The 18181-nt window shown below is 37.3% G+C and overlaps 3 protein-coding genes across 7 annotated transcripts; 1 reads left to right on the forward strand and 2 right to left on the reverse strand.

Annotated features, from left to right (window-relative positions):
- Positions 1–1903: 1903 nt before the first annotated feature.
- On the reverse strand, positions 1904–3718 carry LOC113725107 (xyloglucan galactosyltransferase XLT2-like). Its single transcript, XM_027248098.2, has one exon. It carries the CDS (start codon positions 3561–3563, stop codon positions 2046–2048), a length of 1518 nt encoding a protein of 505 aa, XP_027103899.2. The 5' UTR covers positions 3564–3718; the 3' UTR covers positions 1904–2045.
- Positions 3719–5300: 1582 nt separating this feature from the next.
- LOC113725109 (CDGSH iron-sulfur domain-containing protein NEET-like) lies at positions 5301–6342 on the reverse strand. The gene is made up of 2 exons (XM_072073479.1): positions 5978–6342; positions 5301–5627 (listed from the first exon to the last, which is right to left on the reverse strand). Exons 1-2 carry the CDS (start codon positions 6175–6177, stop codon positions 5525–5527), a joined length of 303 nt encoding a protein of 100 aa, XP_071929580.1. The 5' UTR covers positions 6178–6342; the 3' UTR covers positions 5301–5524.
- Positions 6343–7634: 1292 nt separating this feature from the next.
- Positions 7635–17593, forward strand: LOC113725110 (K(+) efflux antiporter 5-like). 5 transcript variants are annotated; one of them, XM_072073484.1, is made up of 20 exons: positions 7637–8501; positions 9118–9161; positions 9609–9712; positions 9834–9915; positions 10012–10073; positions 10235–10310; positions 10441–10515; positions 11201–11272; positions 11384–11467; positions 11568–11636; positions 11733–11810; positions 12108–12196; positions 12290–12386; positions 12892–12945; positions 13791–13886; positions 14937–15125; positions 15201–15278; positions 16567–16611; positions 16705–16800; positions 17205–17593. In XM_072073484.1, exons 1-20 carry the CDS (start codon positions 8279–8281, stop codon positions 17244–17246), a joined length of 1755 nt encoding a protein of 584 aa, XP_071929585.1. In that variant the 5' UTR covers positions 7637–8278; the 3' UTR covers positions 17247–17593. The 5 variants fall into 5 exon arrangements, with proteins under 5 accessions (XP_071929587.1, XP_071929585.1, XP_027103900.2 ...); XM_027248099.2 differs by having other exon boundaries at positions 7639–8501; positions 9620–9687; XM_072073487.1 differs by having other exon boundaries at positions 8396–8501; positions 9620–9712.
- The last annotated feature ends 588 nt before the right edge of the window (positions 17594–18181 follow it).

Raw genomic sequence — 18181 nt, forward strand, 5'->3', positions numbered from 1 at the left:
CAAAAAGAAATTAAAAAAAAAAAGAAATAAAAAGGGGTGGTTTGGTAATGTTTATGTTGGTCAAATTCTACTAACAAAATCCTAAAAGCAAGCATTTGCTAGAATTGTTCATGTTTTTATAACATAATATAATAATAGAAACTTTTTAAAAAGAGGGGAAAATTATTGCATTTAATTTTGTTACGAGAAATGCATCTTCTACGGCTTTTGAAAAGCTAAACATGCATATTTATTCCCAAAGTTCTTGAAACTCTCGTGCTCTAGGGGTGCGTTTGATAAAACTGAAGTTTGAATTATTAAGTATATTAAATGTAATACATTTGAGTGCATATCACATTCAGTAATAAGTGAATAGTTTATCACTTAATTTTAAAAGTAAGTTTTACTTAAAAAATTTAGTACCATTTAATTACTTCAAATATTTAATTTTTCGTTATCAAACAACCTGGCTGAATTCATTAAATTTAAATATTAAAATGAATTATCAAACAGGATCTAAATTGGGACTTCTCGACTACAGCCTAGGTTCACTTCATACATGCCATATCGATAATTAATATGAGAAAACGATTTGTCAAAACACTACTGGATTAATTATGCGAAGTAAAAGCTACACACCTACGGAGTTGAGTGTAAAAGAAAAATTAACTTGCCATGCCAGGCGTCCTTGTCGTTCACGTTCTAGGCATTAATACGTGAAAGTCTACACTCTACATGTGCATTTAAAATTGCCTCCCTCGGCCTCTCGCATAAACTGTTGTGTTCCTCCCGCCCATTGCCTTTCCCTCCGTGAGGTCCACAAGGAAAGGCACCACAATGTTCAGTGAAAGACTCATGGCCTTGTACTATTTTTTTTTTTTTTTTTTTTAGCTCATTAGATTTTCTACGTATTCACAATCAAAAAAAATTTTTTTTTAAAGAAAAAGTTAGTTTTGATAGAAATACCAATATGCATAATTTTTTTTTCTGCTAGTTACACAAACATCAAGAGGGCCTCACCAAACTAGCTAGTTTAGAATAATTGTCGGCCAAATTCTTTCAAGCAATGTACAACATTAGTAACAAGTTATGAATCACTACAATCAGTGAATTTGTGACAAGGTGTAAAAAGCATATGTGAAAATTGAAATGGAGATGAGATGTAGATGCGCAGCGTTTCGTTTTTTTTTTTTTGGATATCATGGCCATCCATCCAAATCTGCGGAATGGAAACTTGGCAGACGTCCTCAATGAAAGTAAACACTCTAAACAAGTGATGGAACAGATGCTTAATCCTTCATTCTAAACAAGCGGTTGAATTAGGACCACAGTCAAAAAGATCTAACTTCCGGATCTTCCATCGTTGTCAACCTTCTTAATTAACTTCCTCGTATGTGAACATAATACGCCCAATCCACATACACAATCACAGCTATTTTCTGGTCTTTACCTCTTTAATTAGGTGGCGGAATACAGAGTTAGTTCTTCTTTGCTCATAAAAACAATTGTTGCAGACAAGCGTGATTGATTGCACCACCACTCTTCATATATAAGACATATTCATACTACTATTGATCTCGCGTCACCATCCCTCAAGAATTTGACCAACTTTCTGGCTTCTGCATGCCCCCACAACAAAGGATGATCATCTTTCGCCAACCTAATGGCTAATGGCTGGCTGAAATGCGCATCATCTCCGAGCCAATAATACAATACAATTAATGGAAACCCTATTGACACCCCAACAAAAACCAAAAAAAAAAGCCCTTGTATTGTTGCAATGCACATGTATACATGTCCAACATTCTTCTAATTGACAGAGAAATGGAGCGTATACATATGTAACACAAATGTATTTTGAGACCCAAAAAGTATACATATACATATATATATATATATATATATATATATATATATATATATATATATTACAGAAGAAAACCTAATATTTCATGCATGCTCCTTTTAATCTAAAATAATACCCGCGTAATGAGAAATTCAGGTTATCCCTTTCATGCTCCGTTCTATATATTTTTAAGATAAGAAGAAAAGCATTGATGGAATTATCACCTGTAAACACCCTCTTTTTGTTTAACCCTCCTCAAAACCCCCTCAACGGCTATATCAAATGCATCTTTAATGCCTTCCAACCCCTCGTTTGGTTTTGCATACACAATTCTTGGTAGATATTCGATTACTTTTTCTCTCATCATTTTTACCTTCTCTTTGCTTATGCTCTCAAGGACCGCTCTAATTGACGTGGTTCCATTCTGCACCTCTCTCCTGTGTATGAACACCGAGTAACTGTCCGGTTGACTGGGTAAAAACCAAGCGTACTGCATGTAAGCCGTTCTCCTCCAGAAGAAAACCGGGATTGAACCGGCCACCATGCAATCAAAAATGGACCGACGAGTGAAACTGTCACCTCTCGGCTGTAAACAAAAGTCCGAGTCCAGAAACGATTCGAGAATTGCTGAAGTCCCGTTAGAACACTTGGAGCCGGTGCAATCCACGACTCGGCAAGCGTCCGAGTTGTTGTAGCACTGACTCAGTAACACTCCTCTAAAGTCGTTCCTGTAAAACCCGCGCGTGCCTCCCGCGAAGCAGTATAGAGTCTTCCGCTGATGTCGGCGTACAAAATCCTGCCAGCCCGTGACGTCAGAGGCTGTGCTGGGGTGGAATCCGGTGGGATATGGCACACCGACATCGAAATAGTCCCACGGGTTGCGCTCTATCACCAAGCGCGTGATGTTTCTCATTCCGGGCATGTAAATACAGCTGGATCCCCAGACGCGGCCTTCGATTCGGCGGAAATCCCATGTGATCCGGCCCATTGTAATAAAATGATCCCAGCCGTGGGATCTGTTCCAGTAAGGCTGATTATTCACCCAGTCCAGCATCATCTCGCAGTGCCGATCGCGGTCCTCGAATGTATGATTATACCATAGGTACTTTCCCACTGCTAGTCCCGCGTAAAAAGGAATGTAGAACGCAGTAGCAGATTCGGGCTCCAAACTTCTGCAACGATAATTCATCATTCGGTTGTGGTGAAGGATCTCCAAAGGGAATTGGTCAGTCCAGTGCCATGCATGCCTGAGATTTTCGGGGACAAGTTTTGAAATCCCATTTGCGACTTTTCCGAAGCCATGATTCGAAAACAAGTCGCAGCCTGAGTTCCAGGGGCTCAGCTCATGGCAATTTTGTAGCAATTCATGGTTAAAAAATGACGGGAGGTCATAAACGTAGACTTTACCATATGGGCAGAGGACGGTCAAGTTCAGGGCCGTTTGGTTAGAGCCATCAACATCAAGGGTGGCGGAGTGACCAGGTGTGACGGTAGTGGAAGGAGGGAAGAGGATTTTTGAGGGGTGGGAAGTGGTGAAGAAAGGGAGAGAGCGAGCGGAGAGGAGGAGGAATATGTGGAGGAGGAGAATGGCGAGGAGGAGGCATGTACCAGGATGGCGAAATGAGAGGTAAGGCTGAAATAAGTTGGAGTAGTTCTTTCGGTTTGATGATAATTCGGGGTGGTTTTTGGGTTTTGAAGGGGGTTTAGAAGGAGGGGTTGTCATAGATATAGGAAGCATGAGAACAAGGAGGAGAAGCGTATTCCGATACCTACAAAGCAGGGAAAAAAAAAAAAACCTGGTAACGGCGAACTTTGGCCGGGAAATCTGGTGGCGGCGGTTGATAGGAAAAAAGAGAGGTGGGAGAATTAGATAGAGGAGAGAAGAGACGGGACTTCAGTTTTGTAAAGCGAGTTTGTCCCGTTTAGTTTTTACTACCCATTTTAGGACGAAGGCTCGAGGCTGGGGTTGAGCAGACAAGTGAGAACTGAGAACGGTGGAATGCGGAATCAACCCTCGTCTACTCGCTGCAGCGTAAAACACTAAATATAAGTCAAGCAAGACTAAGAGCAGTAGCGGTACACAATTTTCCGTTACATTTCCTAAAGCCGAAAGCTTGCAAGATAAAGCTTTGGCTATTTCTCAAATTAACAGTAGAAACCATTCACACCTACAACTTCTTTGCAATGTACTGTTGTTGTTTAAAGGAAAGTGAAGGGGAAGAAAAAAAAGACAGGTCGTTCAACAATAGAGAATACAGAACAGAGTTGGCATTTTCTGTCAAGTTTCGTATTCAGAATTCAATTATTCTCACTCTATGAGCTAGCGGGGAAAAGGAGAAAAAAGACAGAGAAAAACGAAAGCGACGTTAATATTGCCATGTGTTGCAAAATTGCCACGTTAATGCGTGAAGTGAAAGGAATGTGCATGGATGGAACAGCTGCTGTTTAATCATTAATGGGGTGTAGTCCCGGGACGATTAAGGACGAAGAATCAATCATATATCCTTCTGATTTTGAGGTCCCGGCACGATTAAGGACTGAGGACAGGTCACAGGACAGGAGGAGCAACAAGATGTGCCGGCCGGAAGTCTTGCGATGCGAAACTTTGGACCATGCATTGCATCCCTTCAGTTGTGGCATCAATGTCATGGGACATCTACACATGGGCCGTCCACAGAACTGGACATGGGCCATGTGAGCGGGCCCAAAGCCGATATTCACAGAAATTTTCAATCTCTGGAATTTCTCTTTTCTAATCACGACTTCACATATGGGAGTAACAAAATAGTAGTACTGCAGTAGTGTATGATTTCACAATTCCAAGTCATGAACAAAATTTATACAGCTTATTACTGCTATTGCTTTTAGTAGGGTAGGGGAATGATGGAATTTAATTGCATTTTAAACATTTTGTTTAAATTACTTTTCTATCCCCCGTTTAAGCAGCCTTTTGAAACTAATTTGGCAACAAAATAAGAGTTCTTTTGTTTAGTTTTGGCTGAGATAATAAAATGCTTCTAAATTACTAATGCGTTTCCCATGAATCGTGATCTTCTTCTTCTTCTTCAACTTAAGGATTCCCGTACATATAATCAGCACATCCCACCCACTCGTGGGCTGCGGGTCTCTGTTTCTCCTTGTTAATTTTCTCTTCTGTCAATATTTGTTGTCTCCTTCACAGAACAAATTGGGCAGGAAAAGGGAAAAAAAAAAAAAACTCAAAATAAGAGGAATCATCGTGTTGCTTAAACTCAATCAGCACAGGAATGCTGTGCAGCTCACAACATTCATCCTGTCCCCAGTGTTGATCTCCTAATATGTACTTGCTTCGGATGTCTAGGACTTCTAAAATTATGCCCTTTCCGCACCGGCTTTCGGAGACATGAAAGTTTCTATCAGTTTGGTATCCAATAAGCAATTAACTCAAAAGACCAGAGCAGGGCATAAGCTCGCTTTCCAGCACCAACCCCATAAATAGAAAAGGTAAAGATTGATCATGGATGGAGAATAGATTCTCGTTAAAGGTCTTGAACAAAGCAAGTTCTGATCGAACTAGTTAAAATCAGAAGGAATTTCCACTACAGGAATTATTACAACTCCAGATAAAGATCATATTACATTATTAAGAACATACAAAGATATACCGTGCTGCACCAAGTTTGGAATACTCGAGAATGTATGGTGCTATATCATTACTATTCACTGCTTCTTCACTAGCAGAGGCCCAACATTGTCTCCGGTAGCCTTATTGTGCTTCACATGGCTTCCATCGCATAGAGGGAAAGTCCCAGACCGCCAACACCTGCTCCAACAAGTCAACCAATCCGTCACCGCTCAAAAGAATGTTTACCGTGTCATCAAAAACCCCTGGCTATGGCCTGAATTCGCACTTAACATAATTAAATGTTAGGCATTCACGATAAAATTGACTTCTATAAATATTTTAGGCTTAATACCTAGGGGGTAGTGTCTGAATACAAAGGCCTGTTAAGTTCATATTTTACTTTGAGCAAAGAATTAATCTACAGGGCTTCCAGACAGATTAATTCCCAAAAAACGGAAAAAGAAAGCATGTTTCCCATCCATGATCCAACAAGGTAATCAGAAAAGTTGGAAGTGATTTAAGTACTCATGAGATAGTAAATGAAAAACCTGCAGTAAGCAGTGAGAGGCTTATTCAGTTCGGTGATAACAACGGAGTCCACCACTTTGTCTTCGGTCTTCCTGATACCTGGGTTTACGGCTTCAGCCCTCACCACCACCGTTCTCCTCGGCTTCTCTGAAGCAGACAATGGAGGCCTGCCGTATGAGAATCCAGCAGGAGCTACCCTTGCACTAGCCATGGACGCCATAGCTACGCCAGAGTTTTTCTTCTTTCTTTCTTTTTTTTTTTTTTTTTTTGTGGTCCTTGTGGAGTTCTGAAACTTGAGGAAGAATCGCTAAGTAAAAGTAAAAGCTTTGATTGTGTTGAGACCCGAGGCTGTTGGCGGGCGGCTGTCCACGTAAAATGAGTTGTGAGCGAAAATTGAGATATGGGGATGAACCTCTGGCTCTGGCGGCCACGCGCCCCTTCTCATCGTTGTCATTGTCGGTGGTTTGGCTTATGGGTTTGTTCGGATCGCAAGTTATTTCAAATATTTTTATTATAATTTTTTTATAATATGATAAATATAAGATAAAAAATAATAAAAAAATAAAAAATATATATATTAAAATTTATAATAATGATATAATTAAATATATTTGATTCCATTCCCTCGCAAAAAATCTTCCGCCATTCGATGGATAGGAGTAGAAGGCAAGCACGTCTTTTCTTAGCCCATACACGCCACTTTAGTTTCAAATTTCCTGAAAAAACAAAACAATAATAATAATTTCATGGTTGCAGGGACTTTTCTTGTCATCTTCACTGTTTAGTTGCAGGGACTTTTTCCCACCTTCGTGGTTGTTCATCGCGAAAAACAAAATCCTTGACAATATTTGACGTGTGCCATGAGTAATTGGATAGAGTACTTTTTGAAATAATTATTAATATAATATAATTGTGATACGATACATGAAAAATAAAAATTACAATTAAAAAAAATTAAAAGATGAGTAAGAAAACATATTTATAATATAAATAAAATAGCATTTGGAAAATTGTGAGTATCCAAACACTGGCAATTGTGACCGCAACTTGAACTTAAAATATTTTATTTTAACTTTGTGCTTTTTTTTTTTTTTTTGTCAACAAAATGTTATGTAAAGCGTGAGTGCATTGGCTCAAATCTTCTTTTTGATTGAGAAGTTTCATACACCATTTTGTCATTTTCCTCTCGAGGGTTTGTGGGGATGAATAGCGATGTAAATTAACCAAATTATTTGAATCTAACTCACAGATAGATAGCTTGATCAAATGATCAAATTTAAGTTGAGTTCAAGGTGCTCCGTAAGGTAATCGAGTCTAATTTAAATAAAAAAAAAATCTTAAATTCTCATCAAGCATTATCGAGTAGTATATTTATAATATAAATTTAAATTATTTATTATGAGACTATGAAATTCACTAAAAGTTCGAGTTTGAAATTTTAATTGATCTCAGTTGGGTTGGGTTCGAGTAAGATAAAATAAGTTCAAATTCAAGATTGAACTTATTTTTTACGAACTCAACAAGGTTGAATTCAAACATTTTTACTCGAGTAATGCATTACTTGATCTCGGCTACATTGGATAGCAAACATGCGAATGAGGACGTTGTATCGTGTAAATGTTTTATAGATATATATATTTTTTGGGTTTTGCTTCAAATATCGTATAAAAAAAAATTCATCCATTCGACTATTTCTGAAATTTCTCTTGAACAGATCGAATCGTGTAGTATTTTTTCTCCAGGAAGAATGGGTCACGTGAATTGGACCTTCCCAGCGGGGCAAATGTCTCCTGACCTGTCCGACAAACCTCCGCGGCTAAAGGGGGCCGGAAAATCCAGAAATATCAACTAGATCACAAACCTCCCCTAACGGCGGGAGTCTGTTACCTTCCCAAACCAGCAAACTCCGGCACCGGCTTCCTGGGCTCATTACCTCGCACAAATACTACGTACTACTGTACTGTCCCACGCGCTGTTTTCCGGTGGGAACATTCTTCGATGTTGACGTGGCTTGTTGAAAGTGAATGGTGGACCTACGCAATGAAAAGAATTCATAATCAATTCACATTTTAGAGTATTTAATTAACTAAGCAACGACTCAATTCAGCATCCCGCCCGCGCTGAAATATTATTAACCAACCTAAGTACCTAACCAATTGATTTGCCACCCCCAACTTTTCCACCCTCCCTGGCCTTTGCCTTCCATTTACGAAACCCTCGGACTCAACTTCTGGAACGTTCACTTGATTAGACTTTACAATTTTCTTTGGATATAATAATAATCTCATTGTTTTCCAAAGAAAATTTTTCGTTCCTGTGCAATGGGAAGGGTTTGTGGTGGATTGGCGTCGATTTGGTTTCTTATGTTAATTGCTTTTTGTGCAAGAATCTCGTTGTCGGCGAGATCGGAGCAAGAAATCAGGCAAAGATTTTATGGCAGTTTAGTAAATTCGTCGGCGCCGGACAGCGGCGATGGAAGCATTGCCCAGATGTTTGATCGTGTTCTTGAGAGGGAGTTCTCTTCTGACAACGACCAGCCTGAAGGTTTTCTTCTCCCCTCTCTCTTTTTTGAATCTTAGAATATTGGGTTTGCTTTCCACTTGTTGAATTTAAGTGCACAAAACTGTGAATTTTGGCATTTCGTCGGAATTCTTTTTACTTGGTTTTTCGTTATACTTGTTGCCTTCTTTGCTTTTGTTTTAGCTTGAAACTAAGTTTCATGTGGCGATGGTGGCTGTACAAATTGAAAGTCAATTATTTTACAATGCTGCAAAGTGCTAACTTGCTGTTGACGTGTGGCGACTATGGCCAAGCGGTATCTAGAAACGCCTGTTATTCGTGCAATTACAAGAAATTGATGCTTCCAACGAGTAATCAAACTTTAAGAGATAATTTTGGAATAAATGAATGATATCACCATATTTGACTGGCATGTATTTCTGTGTGGATATTTTTCCAAGGGGACTGATCTAAATATGGTTTAGATTTTGGTTCAAGCTGCGTGTGGCCATTCCTCCAAACATTTGTATCAAGCTTAAGAGTACCTGTATTAAGCTTACAGATGATTCTTCTTGTCTTACATTCTAATGCTGCATTAGATTGTTTGTGGTTCAATTTCCATCACATAATTGAGATCTGATATTTATTGTTTTTTCTCTAGGTTCCAGTGCAAGCAGCTTCAACAGCAGCGTAGCAGATGAGCAAGTAGGTTTTGCCTTTCCTTACGAGCTTTTTGAGGACCTAAGGCATTTTTAGTGTATCTTATTGACGTCATATGCATTCATAACTCCTATTTCGCAATCTTGTGAAAGCTGCACAATGAAGGATGCTTATAGTTTTATACTTCAATTGTTTATACATCAATAGGATCACATCTGATGCTCCATATCTGAACCTTACTTGTAAAAGTTGGTATATTATTGAATAGCTGACATTTTGATTGACTTTGTTCAAGTGTTAAACTCTATGGTTATGTTTATGCAGGCAAATGGTCTGTATATGTTCAGTGAACATGGCCTTTTGTTTCATAAGTAAAGTCAATAGTGATTAATTCACGTTTGAAAAGACTTATTTTACATAAATTTTAATGGTTTGTGTGACTTATCATTCTAGATATTTTGGTATTTTTTTCCTCTTATGATTGGTACTTAGCATTCTTGCAGGCAGTATTGGAGACTGTGGTTAAAATTACTCATGAGAAAACAAAGAAGAATGATACTCAGGAAGCTAAGTAAGAAGATGCCTATCTACGCATTGTATGATATAAACTGCTTTCTGCCATTGTGGATACTCCATTGTTGTAGCCTGAAATTGACTTACCTTTGCTTTTCTTCTCGTACTTTTATTTTTATTTATTTATCTTTTTTTTTGTGGCAGTGCTACCATATCTTCTAAAATTCAGGATATGCTCAACCTTGAAAATGATGGTTCTGATGACACTACCTTGATAGACAATGATGTAAGCTTACTGCTTACTAATTGATAATTACGCAGATGTTTTAGCAAGATACTACTTGTACATTGGGTAATTGGTTACCTGTTTCATTCATGGCAGCACAATCGTTATGTGATGTCCAATAAGAAATCCAAATATCCAGTTCTTCAAGTAGATCTAAGGTCAGTTACTTCTATATCTGCATAATTGCCGTGATTCATTGACAACAGATGCAATTGATTGAATTTGCATGATAATTGTTATTAAATTTTCTGTTGTAGTTTTTGTAGTTTTAGTTATTTTCTATCTAATCCTAGAGACTGAACTATGTGTCTGTCTGCAGGCTGATATCTGATTTGGTGGTGGTTGTAGTCTCTGCTGCCATTGGTGGAATCATATTTTCCTGTCTGGGACAGCCGGTTTGTACTTCAAGATAACAAGTTCTCATTCCTTTAATGAATTGTCCTGGTTGTTTCTCTACATGTTTGGGTACTTTGTTAAGTAGATAAGATATTGACATGACAGTTGTCTAATGTTTACTTGTGATAGGTTATCGTGGGCTATCTTCTTGCAGGTTCACTTATTGGACCTGGCGGTCTTCAATTTATCAGTGAAATGGTGCAGGTATTTTAGCTAAATATTCCATCTAGTATGCATTTTGATGAAGAAAGCTTTCTCTAGTCGAATTATTCCCGCTTTTGCTTTCAATATAGATTTTTATGGAAGGCATAATTGATATCTGGGGCAGCGGATTTTTCAATTGATTGTTGAAGCTGAGATAATTGGCTACTTTGGTTCATTTTTCTATAATTTTCTCAACTGGATGGTACTTCCAAGATAGGATTATGTAGTGATCTTGTAAGTGTTGGTGAGTGATGGACATGTATGTACCAGTGACATGCATTAGGCTTCTCAAAGGTCTTGGCAATTCATATCTATTGCTGAGTACTGAATTTTGAGAAAGTGGTAACAGACAAAAAGTTTTATAGTTGTTCAGTGAGGCCAGTAAGTTGCTAACTTATGCATTGAAGTGGCTAATGTATTGATAGTGAAAGGATTTTGACTTTGTTATTTTTCTTCTTTTCACGACTTTTATGCAATCTATAAGTTTTGCTTACTCCTTTTCCGCATAATATTCCTTCCCAATATCAAAGTTCTTATATGTTTCTTAATATGCCTTCTAATTGTCTGCTTTCAAAAGGTTGATTATCGACAGAGTAGTTAGTCTTATTGCTGTTCACTATGCATGCAATTAAATTGAACTAGTAAGAGTTATTTGTAGCTCAGGTCATCTTCTTTTGCATTACAGGTTGAGACTTTTGCTCAATTCGGTGTTGTTTTTCTGCTGTTTGCTTTGGGACTAGAGTTTTCTTTGACAAAGGTACTTCTGTTGACCAACTACCTAAAGCTATTTCTTGAGAAATTATCTTATGTTCATTTATTTCTATGTTTTTATATGTCTAAAGGAGCTTCCCTTAACTTCTTGATGCAGCTAAAAGTTGTAGGTCCTGTTGCTGTTTTTGGGGGACTTCTTCAAATTGTAATACTTATGTTCTTGTGTGGAAGTACTGCAATGGTATTGCTCAAGACTTACTGCAAAATGTTGCTTCTGTCTTAGATAGTTTGAATGAAGGGTCCTTATTATTACTTTATTTCGGGTATTGTATATGCTGCAGTTGTGTGGGGCGAAGTTGTCAGAGGGAATTTTCGTTGGTTGCTTTCTTTCAATGTCATCAACTGCAGTGGTAGATATCTGAACGTCATGTATCAAGAATTTCCTCTTTATTGAATAATTGCAACAAGTCCACAGGGATTCTATTTTGACCACATGAATTTAACAGGTGGTGAAATTTTTGGTCGAGCGAAACAGTAATAATCTCCTTCATGGTCAAGTTACAATTGGGACGCTTATTTTTCAGGTAATTGTTACAACTTAATTATTCATTTCATATATGTCAATATGCACATGATAAACCAAGGAACCATTTGTGTCATAGAATCTTGTATAGCCAGTGGCTATGGGTCTCTGTTCCTTGTCTTAGAATGAGGTTTGATTCTCACCCACCCCATTCTCTGTACTCCTTTTAGACTAGCTTATTCTTTAAAAAAGAATCGAAAAATGCAGTTTTTTCTGTGTTTAACTGGTATGTCTGATTGCTTTGCTGATTTTATTTGTTGTTATTTTTGCTTTAATTTCCATTCCTCTGTTTCATCAGGATTGTGCTGTTGGTTTGTTATTTGCCTTGCTTCCAGTTCTGGGAGGTAATAGTGGCATTTTGCATGGAATGTTCTCTATGGGGAAACTGTAAGTACTTTGAAATACGTGTCTCTGATGTTTCTTAAAGCAGTTTGCCAGATATCCGGCAATGGTTTATGACCAGTTTGATATTGATTTCAGGCTGGTGACTTTGTCTGTATATCTTGCTTGTGCATCCTTGTTGACCTGGTCATTTGTTCCGCGCTTTCTGAAGCTTATGATACAGATATCATCTCAAGTGAGGGAGTTCTTTGTTTGTCTATTTTGCCTTATTTTGCTCTTATGAAACTTGAAACTATTTTAGCAACACAAACTTGTCATATTCTTATCTGAGTTGCTTCTTTTTGGCCAGTAACTTAATTAATTTTGAATACGAGGATACAAGTGACCCAGAATGCATATAGCTGGACTTAGCCATAAACCATTTTGTGTAAGGTCTATGGCTCAAGCTTCTAAGAAAATGACCTTTTTTTTTAAAAAAAAATCTCATCATAGGATTTCTTGCATTCAAGCTGAGTACTAGGAATTGTATCTGAAGATTGCCTTCCTTTTACCTAGTTTAATGCCAATTAGGCTCCTTTTAGAAAAGCTGTTAACACTAGTTTACAGATACCTGCATCTTGTGCATACGTTTCCCACAGAGATGTGGACATTGTTTTGATTTGTGAATTTAACATGGTTAGCTTTATATATGACTGGTTTTGTTGCATTTTCTAAACTTGCATCCTTCTGTTGATTGTCAGACAAGTGAACTGTACCAGCTTGCTGCAGTGGCTTTCTGTTTATTGTCTGCTTGGGTAAGTTATGCATTTTATTTTATTTTATTAAAAAAATTTTATGCATTTTATCTACTTGACTGTCTTTCTCTTTATCTGAAAATTTTCAGTTCTGTTCTAGAAGCAAACAAAACACAGTTTAATTTCGACTCTTATTTAGCTTGTTAATTTCTTTTGCTTAATAATATTATTCACATCAAGTTCACAATTTAAAAGGTTTCTAGTAAATATGGTCACATTAGGCAAATGACTGGGCCATCCATGCTCAGTACATTAGGTTGCAAAAGCATCAGATCATTAAGAAGTAGATGATATCCTCATTAGTGTGTTGACCTGGTTGTATGCAGCAGCACAAGAAATATGGATTGCCCTTCAGAAATATATATATGATTCTGGAGAAGGATTGTAATTATGTCCAACCTCCATGTGGATGCTAATTGAGCATCTGTGTTTGTTAGAGCGATTTATTACCATTATGTCTATTTTTCTTCATTTCTCTTGGCTCTTATATAATTCTCCTCTTCTCCCATATCTGGATGCAATTATAAGCTGTCAAATATACATTTTGTTGAAGTTGAGCTTAGTTGAGATAATTTTTTCTAGACAAAAAGACTGCTGCATTTGGATTGTCATTGTAAGTCTTGTGGCACCATCAATGTGAATATTGTTGACATTGGTACCTCTTAAGGTAGCATCAATGTGTAAGCATGTAAATTCGCACCAAGACCAACTTGTAATTATTCTTCTTTTGTATCCTCAAAAGAATAATATATGTCCATTGTAGGATGCACATATAGGTTTCCATGTTTGATGCATGCCTGTTTGTTGTTTTTCATAATATTCTTAATACGCTCTTTCATCTTCAGTGCAGTGATAAATTGGGCCTCAGTCTTGAGTTGGGTTCATTTGCAGCGGGTGTTATGATATCAACCACTGATTTTGCACAGCACACTTTGGATCAGGTATTTTCTTGGTTATCATGATTTTTTGTGAGTAATGTATGCACCTTTATTCATTCTTTTACCTTTTATGTCCTAAACTCTTTCTATGCTGCTTTCAGGCATTTTTTTGCAATTGCTGAGGAAAAATTGTTTGTGCCCTGAATAAAAATGTCTGTTTTAGTCATCCATTTTGCTTCAGGTTATAAATGGTGTTTTTATGCAAAGCCAGATCTTTGTCAGTCTCTTTCAGTACCTCTGCTGCCCCACTAACCTAAAAAATGACTGCAACAATTTGAAGCCAGGGATATGCTTATCTAGAACCTTGGTTTAGAGTTACTGTAAGCTCACCAGAAGCATGTTGTTATGCCATTTTAGAGGCCAAAACCCTAGGAGGACCTTGTGTTTTTTGTTTGGGTTCAATTAGTATAGTCATCACTTTACCTTTAGGTAACCCCTGGGAGAGCCATAGCAGCGATTTTAAAGTAAGAAGTTAGCCTGCACTCTCATTTGCTTGTATTTACTAGTCTTGTGTAGTGATTACTCACAATGACTTGCTTTAATGAGCAGGATAGGCATTTGAAAATCTGTCTAACTGAAAAAAATAGTTCTTTACGAATCTCTTTTGAAGTGAAAATTGGTAAGTAGAGATTTATACTAACACCTTGCCTTTGCATCTTTGATAAGTTGAAAATTGATACCGAAGTCATTTGTGCGTACATGCAAAACTTTGAATTTGACTTTTGGAAAAGTTGGTTACATCTCTGGTCATGTGTTCCTGAAATTGGCAGTTATGGAGCTTCAGATTTGTGGGTTTACTATCTTCGTAAGTAAGATTTATATTAACACCTTGCCTTTGCATCTTTGATAAGTTGAAAATTGATACCGAAGTCATTTTGGCGTACATGCAAAACTTTGAATTTGACTTTTGGAAAGGTTGGTTACATCTCTGGTCATGTGTTCCTGACATTGGCAGTTATGGAACTTCGGATTTGTGGGTTTACTATCTTCATTTGACAATGACAAGATTTATGATTAGGAAGATACCTGATTTGCATGATTGTCGTGTTGCAGGTTGAACCAATTCGTAACCTCTTTGCTGCACTATTCCTTTCTAGCATCGGAATGCTCATTAATGTGCACTTCCTCTGGACCCATGTGGATATATTGCTTGCTTCTGTTATACTTGTGATAGTAGTTAAAACTACTGTTGCTGCTGCCGTTACAAAGACCTTTGGATACAATCTTAGGACATCAGTTGTTGTAAGTTAACTTTCTCAACCTGATTTTTGTAAGTTAAATGAGTGACATTTTTCTTACTTCTGAGACTGTTGATAGGTTGGTTTATTGCTGGCACAAATTGGAGAATTTGCATTTGTTCTCTTAAGTCGTGCCTCGAATCTACATCTTGTTGAGGTACTCTGTCTATTTCTTCTTCCGTTCTCTTGCCCATGTCTTAATAGCTCTAGTGCTCAAGTCTAATTAAATGAGCTCTAGTGTAAATATAGGCAACCTTTATATAGGATTGTTACAAATCACTGTAAAAACACCATGCATTGCACCTGACGAGACCCAAGAATGCTTTTCGTATGCATTTGATGTCGATATTGATCTTCTTTAAAGAATACTTATGTGAGACATCTTTAATACTGATTCGGTAATGTGTCTGGGCCTGTTGGATTTGACGCATGCACACAGTTTATTGTGATAGTTGTTTTTTAGGGTTTTCGGGTTCCTATGTTGCCCAGTTTCCAATAATTTAACATTTAACAAGCTACCTGATCAAGAATGTTTTGAAATATTCTGTCGCTGCATTTTATAGCTTAAAATGCAGTTTTGACTACTCCAATTTACCATTGAATAAACTGCATTACAAAGTGGGGGTTTTGCAATATCTTTGTGAAATTTGTGATTGGAGCAGAGAGTGTGAGGTACTTGTCAGACTTATAAGAGGATGCTTTTGATGTGCTTCTGCTATTTCAAGATTTACGTTGCAGCCGATAAATTGAATGGAGCTGATACTTCCACGGGCTGTTGTCTGAGCAGGAACCGTTTGGTCATTTTCATGCTGCTAAGTGGAAGTTTTCAACATTAATTGGATTACAAGACATTAAATGAACCAGGACAAGTTGATTAGAACCGTTAATTTTAGTTTTGACTGAAATAAGAGACTGTGCAAGTCAATCTTCTTGTGGATGCTCCAAGTTGTAGACCTATAGGCTCATTTAAAAGCTGAAAGTGAATAATATAAATTGGTAGGCCTATTTCATTTAAACCAGAATATGGAGTTAAATACTGTTGGCATTATCTTACATTAACGCCTATAACATCTGAACATCTATTTAAGTGAATGTGCCATGGGCAATTTGTGATTGAATATGCTAAATTATGTGCGAGCTTTAAAAGTTTGGAGCTCCTACTGTTTTAAGTGCTACGAGTCTTTCATAATTGACTCTATTTAATTACTACAGAAAAATATCAACTAATGCAGTAATTGATCTTATATTTGCATATCCAGATTGTGCTTATGTGGAAAACTACATTTGCATGCAATGTGGAATTTGTACCTGAATGATTCTTCGAGTGGCAAATAATCTTGCTTTTTCTCTGTGATACATTTTTCAAAATGATCGAGTTGTTGAACCTTAAGTTCACACGGGCAATTATTATCTTGACCTTACGTTAAGTTCTGTTATTCATACAGGGCAGGATGTATCTTCTTCTTCTTGGAACAACTGCTTTCAGTCTTGTGAGTTTTCTTTTAAATTCATCAGGGATTCTTCCCTCCTAGCTTTTTATTTGTTTTTGCTTTATATTATCTATAACTGTAAGTATGCTGCAGGTAACCACTCCTGTCTTGTTCAAGCTAATACCTGCTGTGATGCATCTCGGAGTTCTAATGCACTGGTTTCCATCAGAAAGTAGCGGGCAGACTGAGGTTGCATTATTTTATTTCATAATAGATTTTTGTTTTATTTAATGAGCATGCAAAACAAACTAGGCAGTCTACCTCGTGTCTTTCCTGCAGCATAGCATAAGGCCCAGGAACGAACTTTAACCTGCTAGACTTAAAGCACACAGAAACCTCAATTGAATGATTATTTAGCTCCAAATACGCAGAGCTTGCTTTCCAAAAAGCTTTACATACTTAGAACAATAGTACCGTGAATCTAATTATGGGAAAGAACCTGAATTATGGCTAGAAACATTCCTAGCAGTTGAAATCTCACTTTTTAACTTCACTTTGGTATGGGTAATTATGAATCAGTGGCAAAATTTCCAGTGCACGTTGCCTTTTCTGGGCACCAAGAAACGTCACTTTTACTCTCTTTTGGCCTGCAGGAGAAAATTTCCGTGATTGAAGCTCATAACAGATTACTGTGAGACAATCTCTCTGTGCTAAGGCAATTGTATGGGAAGCTCCAATTAGAGGTCAGAAAATTGTGATTTACAGAGTGTTTGGGCCTGGCCTGGAGTACATTTTTGCTGATGTTTAGACCTACAAATAGAACTGCAAATGACAAATTGACGGATTATCATGTACATATTCTTGCTATACACAGACATGCTGTATATATATTCATTAAACTCTTTTAGTGGGGTGTGTCGTACTCTGAGATCAGTACATCAGCCGTATAGTTTGGGCTCTTTCTAGTTTTGAACTAGATTACAATAGTGATTGGTTGTAAGGAAATTTTGACATCTTGAATGCAAGTATTTGGATTTTGATATTTGCAGCCAAATTTTGTTTACAGTAAGATCTGTTTCAAGGTCGTTATGCAGTATTTCATGGTTCCCGTCTTCCTGATTCTTTATCTTCTGCGTGGGTTGTGTTTCTGATCCGCAGTCTTGTGAACAACTGCTAATCTTTGAGTTGCCATAGATTTGAAAAAAGATACAAAGCCCTGAATAAAGTCTAATAACGATTTAAGGACATACAGGACTAGTAGAAGATTTTACCAACTTTTTCTTCGTGTAGCCATAGATCAAGCCTTGTTATATAAGTCTTTCCCTCTATAAATGGGGTCTTTTTTTTTTTTTTTTTAATTTATTTGGGGTAGAACTCTATAATTGGATTTGAATGACCATCAGGCTCTCTGAATAAAACTAGCAAATTAATTTTCAAAGGCTAATACTTGGACGGGAAGGCATTCATAAAACGAAATTGGGTAATAATTCCGAATTCCGAGTTCATCGATGAGAAGTCTATCATCCAAAAGCACCAAAATAGCGGTAAGAGTGAGAAAAAGACTTTAAAAGCGATTCAATAACAATTTCTTCCGACAAACAATTCAATAACAAAGCAATTTTATTTTTCA

This window comes from Coffea arabica, chromosome 2c (assembly GCF_036785885.1).
Source record: "Coffea arabica cultivar ET-39 chromosome 2c, Coffea Arabica ET-39 HiFi, whole genome shotgun sequence".
NCBI lineage: Eukaryota > Viridiplantae > Streptophyta > Magnoliopsida > Gentianales > Rubiaceae > Coffea > Coffea arabica.